General features: G+C 43.3%; 1 protein-coding gene across 2 annotated transcripts; it reads left to right on the top strand.

Annotated features, from left to right (window-relative positions):
• The first annotated feature begins 571 nt into the window (after positions 1 to 571).
• LOC146195128 (uncharacterized) lies at positions 572 to 9,447 on the top strand. 2 transcript variants are annotated; one of them, XM_084597688.1, is made up of 4 exons: positions 572 to 706; positions 1,238 to 1,349; positions 4,765 to 4,888; positions 9,140 to 9,447. In XM_084597688.1, the coding sequence occupies exons 1-3, from the start codon at positions 579 to 581 to the stop codon at positions 4,831 to 4,833; spliced, it is 309 nt and encodes a 102-aa protein (XP_084453814.1). In that variant the 5' UTR covers positions 572 to 578; the 3' UTR covers positions 4,834 to 4,888; positions 9,140 to 9,447. The 2 variants fall into 2 exon arrangements, with proteins under 2 accessions (XP_084453814.1, XP_084453815.1); XM_084597689.1 differs by having other exon boundaries at positions 9,248 to 9,443.
• The last annotated feature ends 629 nt before the right edge of the window (positions 9,448 to 10,076 follow it).

Here is a 10,076-nt window from a genome sequence, read left to right as displayed (position 1 = left end):
TTTGCCCTCATACATTCACTCTGTTGGACTTACGATGTCATTTTTAGTGCCGGGTTATGACCATGTACATTTTTTTGTTATACTGGCAGCCAAGGTGTCATGCTGTTGCATAACAATCCATCTTTTCCTCTGAAAAGCCAGAGTCTTAGTTGAGGAACCGTTTCGATTCTGCATCTATGGCAATGCTTGTTTTGTTTCTTAAGCGCAAAATATTTTGAATGTGCTGCTATTCCATTACATCAAATTAAATGTTGAAAGGGGGGAGGGCGCTGTGGTGCAACCTGGCTCCCCCAATGAAGAACTCTACGCACACCCATGTAGTCTGCAATATGTGACTTGCAATAATGTATTTGAAGTATAAAAAATGAAATTGGATCATTTACACCTGCTCACATCAAGCAATTTTTTTTTTTTTCATCTTGCCAACATGAAGGTGCATTCAGTGTGCCCTAGTATGGAACATCTGCTGAGCTGCAGGCTTATTCACAGCCAGCTGAGTCAGCTAAGGGGGGACATCGTGATTAAACAGGTGCTTACATTATAACTATACTTTACAGAGTGCCATGCTGCTGACTTGCATGGTGGTGTTCAAGAGCATAAACCAGCGGTGTTTATCACCCATACCTTCGGAGCCAGAGCCGTCACTCGATTGTGAGGATGACCCTCATGACGAGACATATTTGCCTACACCGGACACAACAGGAGTGTAAGTGCTTATGATTTGTTCTTCAAGCTAGCAGCACTACTGCAAAGCTTTGCACTTGTTCGGCTAGCAGAGGTCAGTTTGATATACTAAGGCTTAATATAAGAGATGGGTTACCTGTGCTTGCACCACATCCTGCACACAATCGTATTTCAGCAGTTAGCATATTTGTTTTTCTGATTAGCCTTCTACTAGGTGAGTCAGCAACTTTGGTTTGTCAGTTTGCTGTTTTATTATGCATTGGTGTCCCAGCTTGTTCTTCCTGCTATCTTCAGTGCTTTCAGTAAATGAAGCCTTTTCATGCCACTTCCATTTGTGTGCGCACACATTATGCCTATTAAGTTTGGGAAAAAAAGACTGCATAAATTATTAGTCATATACAAGCACTGGCCTGTTGGCCTTCTTTGCAACAAAAACATGTTTGCTTAATTTATCATGAATTCTTGCATTAAGTGTGTCTGAAGGATGGACTTGGAAGTAGCAAAATGTGAAGGCTTTCACACATGCATCTCACAGAGAAACGTTTGTTTACAGGTCGGATCAGGAACCTCTTCCAAGCAGGAAGCTTGTGGTGTATGAAGGATGCCTGTCGGAACTGTTTAAGTTCTGCAATACCTGTCGTCACCCTATTGAAACTACACTGGAGGTGTGCACGTTATCACTTGTCATGTGCACTTGTCACTTCCCTATGCTGGGAGGGTCACTTGCGAACTTGGTTCAGCCAGCCCAATTTGCTTGCATTTCCCTCACTGTCCTTTGCATATATTAATGTTTGGCAACTACATATAGCAAAATTACATGCACGGAATGCGGTTTTGTGCAAAAATGTCTGCATAGGCATGCTAAGTGCATATTGCCGCAAATATTACAATGCCCACCACTAATGTGCAAACACATTCTCCTTTCGTTTTAGATTCTAAACCTGTCCTTATTGTTGTGATGCAGTGTTCCTGAAATGGGAGTCCACAAAGCCAATGCGCGCACGCATGCACGCGCACACACACGCACACACAGTTTGACAGGGTTAAGAGAACACAATTCAGAGCCAGTTTTAGTCCCTAAATGCAAAAGAAATGCGAGAGGAGTGCATGCAGAAATGGAGCGTGTGAGAGAGGGAGAGAGAGCGTTTACAATGTTTGTTAATATGCCAGCATCGGTGAAACCTCAACTCTGGCAACTCTGCTGGATGGGGCTGCAATGCAAAGCATCTCAGGTGTCTGTTGAGGGAGCAGCACTGCACTGAGAAGAGTTGAATCCTCTCTAGCGGCATGCATACCAGCACAGAAGCCTCGCCTCTTCCACAGTCCTCTGCAGGCTATGGTGCGCTGGATTATCAAGCGCGCATATCTAGAAGCCAGTTTAGCCTCGACTCACTCTCAGTTCTGTGACTTTCTCTCAGAAGCGGTAGCAGTGCCCACAGCATAACCGTCCCCCCTCATCCTGCTGCACACAATGTGGTGGTGTTGACACATTTGGAAGACAAAGCAGCTTTTGTTGCCATTATTACTTCTCTGGCCTTAACTAATATGTATATATTCAAACGGTTGTGGTTGGGAGGGGTTGCTTACCAGTTGACATTACCAACCTATTAGTCATCCATGCTTGCATTGCTGCTGACCGATTCTTTGCTGCCAGAACTGCTGCTTGCCAGAGGATCAAAGGTGAAGTGGTTTGCTGGGTTCATTACGTCGCCATAATTGCGGGCAGCAAGACCTTCCCCATCGCTCTCGGATGATGATGACGAAGACATTGCTACCAGCACGCATATGCTTCTCTGAGCAGATGAAAAGCGCAACCCTTGCGTCACTAAATTGTATGTCTATGTGACCACAGCGATCGAAACCGAAACTGGCCGCAATAAACGACCTTGAAATTAATTACGTTGTTCTCAAGCTTGTCATATCGCATTTACACCGTTCTGGACACTAGGCTCCAATTAAAGCAGAAAGCTCGAAACGCAAAATTAACTTGTCTGTAGTCCTTTAACAATGATGGCTATTCCTAACCCCCATTTACACCAAGGTAAGCTAAGTGAATTTAATATTAGTGCAGGCCGGATTGCTAGGCTCTTAAAAAGTATGTTTTAGGCATCAGAATAGGTGTCTGAAAGCACATTTGAGGCATCGAATGATAAGGTACAAATGATTTCAGATCTGACCATCTGCACATACATCTGCTACAATATAGACAAGGGAGATCATTTGAGATTGTGAAAATAGCATAAACTTTAGGATTAGAGTATCTTTTTAAGGCTTTCCCACTGCATACATACATACATGTTGAACAATTCACATGCATAAGCAGGGCAAAAGTGTTGGAAGCTGGCCTGGCTGACAAAATGATGCTCACACTGTTGCTGCAGGTTAATGGCAACTTTGCAGTGTCATTAGAGTCTCGTGTTGATGGAGGAAGACCAGCAGTGTCAGGCATCGTACATCTGCCTTCACCAAAAGCATTGTGATTGGCACTGGCAGCCAGAGGAACGATTCCTTTGACCACTATCAATGACATACCATTGCTGAATGAAGCTGTCTTCACAGACATTCATCCAATCAACATCAGCCGATGAAAACTGCTGGGCCTTGACCACTCTTATTTAATTGGATGACACACTGGCTACTTGGAATTTCAAGTAGACACGCTTGCCGACATGTGGGTTAGTCGTAGTTAGCCAGTTCTGGTTTGTAGACTGTTGAGTGTCCTGCTGTCTGTTTATAAAAAAATGTTTATTAACATTTGTAAAGAAAACTTAAGCTTAGAATCGTGGTCAGTAGAAAGAGCACACATGATTAGATAGGTTGCTATCATGAAAAAATATGAAAGGCCGATTACTTTTGATTTTGCCTTCTACAAAGAAAAATACATTGTTCCACTGCTAGGAAGTTTAATGAAACGTGGCAACTAAGGTTACTCACCTGAAACCAGAGCGATTCGGAAATGGCTTTGGAAATATGCAAAGACCAATAAAGGGGATGAAAATGCGTCAAACTAAGCATCGAAAAGCTAGTTGTTGATGGCAAGAGAAGTTCCACTCTTCAAGCATAAACCAAGATATGCGCTGGCTTTTTTGTGTCTTGCCACTCGGGGGATGGGGCAGAAGTAGAAAGGGGCAGTACGGTGAAGTGGTGGGTAAAGCTCGAGGAACAGGGTGCAAGTTAGGTGTTTGAAGTTAAGTGCAAGTTACTGGGAGATGTGCTGTGCAGAGAGATGGCCTGATGTGCAGGTAATACTTCAAGGCTGTACACTGTGGACCCAGAATGATTTATGGCATGAAAAGGGCCTTTCAAGTATATTGGGAGACTCGAGGTATGCCTGGTGATTTCAGTGTAAGCTGGATCAGGGAAATGTTAGCTGGCTGAAAAGACTGTGCAGGCTGGATACTCTAATTACTAGCTGCTGCCCAGACTCAAGGTTAGCTATAAAGCAAGTGTCACCTGGCATCAGTATGACATTGAGCTAACACATTTCGATGGGGGCAAAATGGAAATGCGTCTGTGTGCTTTGCAATGCATTTCAATGCACTTTAAAGATCCCCGGGTGGTTGAAATTACTCCGTGGCCCCACACTAGGGCTCCTCTTTCTCTCTTTCCACCTTCACTCCCACCTTCCTCCCTACCCTTATGATGATATGCATGTTACTACCTCATCTTTGCTCACGCATTTAATTTTACGAAAGGCTGTTGAAGCTATTATTCTTATGTCTGTCAAATGCAAGCCTGCTTAGTAATAGTTTGGCAAAGCGCATTCACAGTGTGCCTGTATTGCTTTGACCAAACTTGTTCTTGACTAGTAGGTGACCCATCCTTTTACTTGGCCTACTGCATCGAGAAACACTGAAATATTCGTTAGCTCTGTAAACTTGTAACTGGTTCGGCAAGTAGTGAAAGCAGTATCTCTCAAAAGTTTGTAACAAGACATTTTTCTGTGAAATTTTTTGTGCTGTGTGCTTTCTTTCATTTCTTTTCAATCCATTGTTGCGTAAAACAACTTTATGTATAGTATATTATATTGTTTTGACTGTATGCTTCATGCTGGTTTCTTTTTTGCCTGTCTTCCTGCAGGTCATTCCCACAAGCGTACAATGTCTAGGTTCCCCCTGTATGTCCCAGAGTACCAGCTTGGTTTTGTGACTACAATGCTCCTTTGCTGAGGAATTGTGGGGGAGTTGAACTGAGCCCAAATCTGGTAGATAACACATAATTTTTCTCTCATGTTGCTTTTGTTTCAACAGCAGAGCAGTGCACTGCTACATGTCAGATGAGACAATGTTGAGATCACGTGAGGCATACTAACACAGCAGCTGTGTATTTGTTTTCTGCCCTGCTGGCTTTTGTGGCAAGCTGGCATAAGAGTCAGAATGAATCATAATTGCAAAGCAGTGATTACGTTGTAGATTTCATATGCCAAATGTGAACTCAGGTCCTTCAATATGGCATAGTTATCATTCTCCTGTTGAAAGCCATGCCTTCTAGCAGAAACTGAATCATAATATATTATTTGGCAGGCAAAGATGGATTCCATGCGGTGAGCCATTTATAGCAGTGCCTGCATCATTAAAGTGAAGACAAAAATAAATAGGAATGTATAACTCAAAATTTTGTGCCCATATTTATCAGTGACTTTCATAAACCTTTCAGTAAGCTTTAATTAAAGTGATGTGGTCACCTTGAATGATTGCATCTATCATTTCAGACTTGAGCAGCTGTCTGCAGTTTTTGTCAGCTTAAAATTACTTTTCGATCTGCATGTGAGAGAGTAATTGTAGTGAATCCTCATTTGGCACCATTTTATGTATGTGTATTTTGGAACTTCTATGAATGCTGTTTGCAGATTTAGACATACTAATAATCGCACTGGCACTGCAACGGGCATGTCTGATTGTTGCCATGGCAGAAGCTGCTGTTTTTATGTGTTTTTGGGCAAAGCTGAGCAAGAGGACCTGGGCTTCGTGCTGGCCACGGAATGTGTATTTCGTTGGTGGTGAAAAGCAAAAGATGCTCATCCGGTGTGCGATGTCAGTGCATGTTAAAGAGCTCCCGCTGATTGAAATTACTCTGGAGCAGTTCTATATGATGCCTCTCACTAATTTTCCTCTTTCAATCTCTCCTTCCCTTCCTAGCTATCATGCCACAATTGAGGTGCCCACTGTCCACCACACAATAAGAAAATACAACAGTGCCTTCTTATTCTTGAAAATCTATTTCTTTGGCTTGACAGCCACTGTGCACACTTGGCATCTGCTATTGCTTCTTACAGATGCACAGGATTCATCACCAGTCTGCGTATAAGCCACCGTGACTCAGACTACCGCAGTCTTGGGTGGTTTGGGGTGGCCTCACACAAGCTATCTTTTTTTCATGATCTCCTTGTCCCTAGTTCCTCTCTGCCAAAAAACGGCCTTCGTACGGCTCAAATCCGTCTTTTTCACAAGGCCACTCTGCGCATGCGCGGCCAGTAATTTTTTCTGATTTATAAATCACAGTAACTTCATTATGTCAGAATATTTGGACAACCCTGCAGTGGCCACAGGATTGGAGGAGGTCAGTTTACATCCCCATTCCAAAGAAAGGCAGTGCCAAAGATTGTTCCAACTACCGCACGATCGCGTTTATTTCGCATGCTAGCAAGGTGATGTTGAAAATCCTCCAAGGTAGGCTGCAGCAGTATGTGGATCGGGAGCTTCCGGACGTGCAAGCTGGGTTTCGCAAGGGCAGAGGAACTAGAGACCAAATTGCCAACCTTCGCTGGATCATGGAAAAAGCAAGAGAGTTCCAGAAACCCATCTACTTCTGCTTTATTGATTATTCGAAAGCATTTGACTGCGTAGATCACAGCAGATTGTGGCAAGCTCTCCAAGAGATGGGAGTTCCAATTCACCTCATCTGTCTGCTCAGGAACCTGTATGAAGGGCAAGAGGCCACAGTCAGAACTGGGCATGGTCTTACTGATTGGTTTCCGATTGAGAAAGGAGTGAGGCAAGGCTGCATACTGTCGCCCTGCCTATTTAACCTATATGCAGAGTGCATCATGAGGAAGGCCGGTCTGGACGAGTCTTCAGCTGGAGTGAAGATTGCTGGAAAACGTATCAACAACCTTAGATATGCGGATGATACCACTTTAATAGCAGAAAGTGAAGTGGAACTCAAGAGACTTCTGATGCGCGTACAAGAAGAGAGTGAGAAGTTTGGGCTTAAACTGAACTTTAAAAAGACGAAGATCATGGCGTCTTGCCCTATCAAGTCCTGGAGCATCAAGGGACAAGAAGTGGAATCTGTGACAGATTTTCTCTTCTTGGGCTCCAAGATTACCTCGGAAGAAGACTGCAGCCATGAAAGTAGGAGACACCTGCTTCTGGGAAAGAGAGCAGTGGTTAGCCTTGACCGCCTAGTAAAGAGCAGAAACATTAGTCTGCCAACCAAGATCCGTATAACTCGTGGTATGGTCTTTCCAGTTGTGATGTATGGATGCGAGAGTTGGACTGTGAAGAAGGCTGACCGCCCAAGAATTGACGCGTTTGAATTGCGGTGCTGACGGAGACTCTTGTGTGTTCCTTGGACTGCCAGAAGATCAAATCAAATCAGTCAATATTGTCGACCATAAACCCTGACTGCTCATTGGAGGGTCAAATTCATAAGTTAAAGCCCAGCTACTTTGGTCATCTGATGAGAAGAGAGGAGTCGCTAGAGAAAGATTTGATGTTGGGAAAGGTTGAGGGTCGCCGGAGAAGGGGTAGGCAGCGAGCGCAATGGTTAGATGGCATCCTCGAGGCACTGCAGATGAAGTTATGTGATGTTAGGAAGATCGTGAGAGACCGGAAAGTGTGGCGTGACATGGTCCATAGGGTCACGAAGAGTCTGACACGACTGAACGACTGAACTGAACTGAACTGAACTTCATGATGAATTTCAGAATGAATCATGACGAATACATGGTCGTAGTAATTTTATCGGATGAATACCTGTATTATGAATGTCAGCATTTGAGATAAAACTTAAGTAAGAACGATGTTTTTCCTTGTTTTCGTCAAATGCTTCACTTTGCACACTGTCGAGAAGGCCCGCTTTACAAGACGGCTCCGTCACGTTTTTAGGCTTCACTGCTCAGGCTGCAGAGTCAAGCGCTGTGGTGAAGTGCACAGTATGGGAAAACTGAAATTTTAGAATATTCGAAAATTTTGAATACCAATTTTTCAAATATGAATCAAATAACAAATATATTCAATTCATATTCGAAATTTCAAATGTTTGCAACCCCTACTGAAATTAAATTTTGAAGAATTTAAGATTTTCACTTGAACTGCCATGTCAGAATGTTAGTCCCTCAAATGCATCACAACTAAGAAACAGTTCCACAAAGCTGCAATCGGTAAGTAGGCCACCTGCTGTGATCATGTTTCATGTTTTTGCGACAAGTTCAGGCATTTGGGTTTGCCAGAATCACTATGCCGCAGTCATGCACGGCCGCATTGGACGGCAATAAATTGCCTCGGCTATGCTACGAAACAAGCATGTGGTGGGTGTGTTCCTGTTGCAACATCATGATTCCAGCAAAACAAAGTGGCGTCTGCACTTTTTGTGAAACCATATTTGTGGCTGAAGGACTGATTATTCAATTTGGCCTCAAGCTAACACGTTTTATATCGGGTCTTATTTCAGGGAGCTTATACAACATGCCAGCACATTGTCATGCAGCAATTTTTAAATCTTGCTAAATTTATTCTGAAGAAATGTAGCCACGATAAGGACACAGTTAAGTAGGCATTTCTCAACATGCTCAGCAACTTTCGCAGTGAAATTTATTTGGACTGGTTAACAAACTAACTGCTTAATTATTTTAATCAGGAAATAATTAAGGCACATAAATTTATGCTAAGATGATTCAGGTAAATGCTGCAGTAGTCAAATCATGAAAGTGTGCTTTGTCATATTTTTTAAAGTGGGGCAAAATTTGTAAGGTGTGGATTTGGGCTAGTAACTGGTGAAACATAGTGAGCTCAAAAGTGCTGAAGACTGGGACAAGAAAAGCACGGACAAGTGCAATCTTGTTCATGTTCTTTCTTGTCCCCATCCTTGGCTCTTTTGTGTTTGCAGGATTTGTGTTCTGTTAGCAAATATGAACATACTTATGATCAGGAATCTTATTTCTCTAATTGCATATTATGTAAAATTGTCATCAAAGCACTTTGGTTTATATACATCCCAAAGTGACTCGGTCTATGAAGGACGTCATTGTAAACGGCTCCAAAAGTTCAAACCACCTGTGGCTCGATCTTTAACATGCACTGACATTGCACAGGAGATGGGCTTCCTCCAGAAGTTCTAACCATCTGGGTTTAAGTGCTCCGATATGACATGTATACACAGGCACCATTCTTTTCGATTCCATTGAGAAGTGGCTGCTGTGATTGCTATCTAACCTGCATCCTATGATCAACAGTTGAGCGGCGCCCGAGCACTTCGCCACCAGGGAGGGTCACAATGGAATGTGGTATCAAAAGCTGTGTCTTCACACAGCTGATCAAGATGATGCTTTGATCGGTTGCAGTGATCAAGTAATCCTCAAGCTACCAAAGGAGAAACCAAGCCTCAAGCCCGTCTTCCACATTTGGCAGCACTTCCCCCTGTGTAAATAAACTTATCACCCCCTGTTCTGATATCATTTATGTTCACGTTTAATAATATTAATTGCAAAATTTTTTGCACCGCCATATTCCTTTTTTCAGCCAAATACCAGCTGCTTCGCTTTTCATTCATGGCACTAGAAGAGCTATTGCTTTTCTTGAAGCATTTACATGTGTTTCCCTTTTATGTGTTCATAATCCATCATATCAAAATAGCATAAATGCTAGTGGCATGGATGCCTTCGTAATACAATTAAATGCTCTGGCTTTGAGCTACCACCAGGCAGCAATCAGCTGATGTAGCATGTTGCATCAGCAGAAAAGCTTGAAAGGCGAGAGGCCGACCGTATGCTAATGCGGGCAGGTGGCCGGCACGTCTGCGGCACATGGTTGATCGAGTAGAATAGTTCTGGCTGGAGTCTATTGTTGAGATTTGGCCAACATTAGGCCATTATGAGTCCCTAATGCTGGCCCTGGACCTGTTGCCAGTGTTGGACCAGCTGTTTTAGCGTGAGAGTAGCATACTAACAGCAATGTCATGTCATGCTACTACTAAAGCTTCCGCACTGCCGAAAAGCTGTCGTCTATGTGTGTGTGGCCGGTCATGCTAGCAAGCATGCCTCTGGCAGGTGACATAGCCAGCACTGACTTTTTGCCTTGTGCAATATCACGAGACCACATGCTTTGATCAAATTGGCAGGAGCTGCTAACTTATTTATTTTGTGAGATGGGAATTGGACCCACTAGCGGGGC

This window comes from Amblyomma maculatum, chromosome 3, assembly GCF_055883805.1.
Source record: "Amblyomma maculatum isolate TAMU_Amacu chromosome 3, ASM5588380v1, whole genome shotgun sequence".
Taxonomy (NCBI): Eukaryota; Metazoa; Arthropoda; class Arachnida; order Ixodida; family Ixodidae; genus Amblyomma; species Amblyomma maculatum.
The sequence above is the reverse complement of the archived record's forward strand: the minus strand, read 5'-3'. Positions and strand labels throughout refer to the sequence as shown.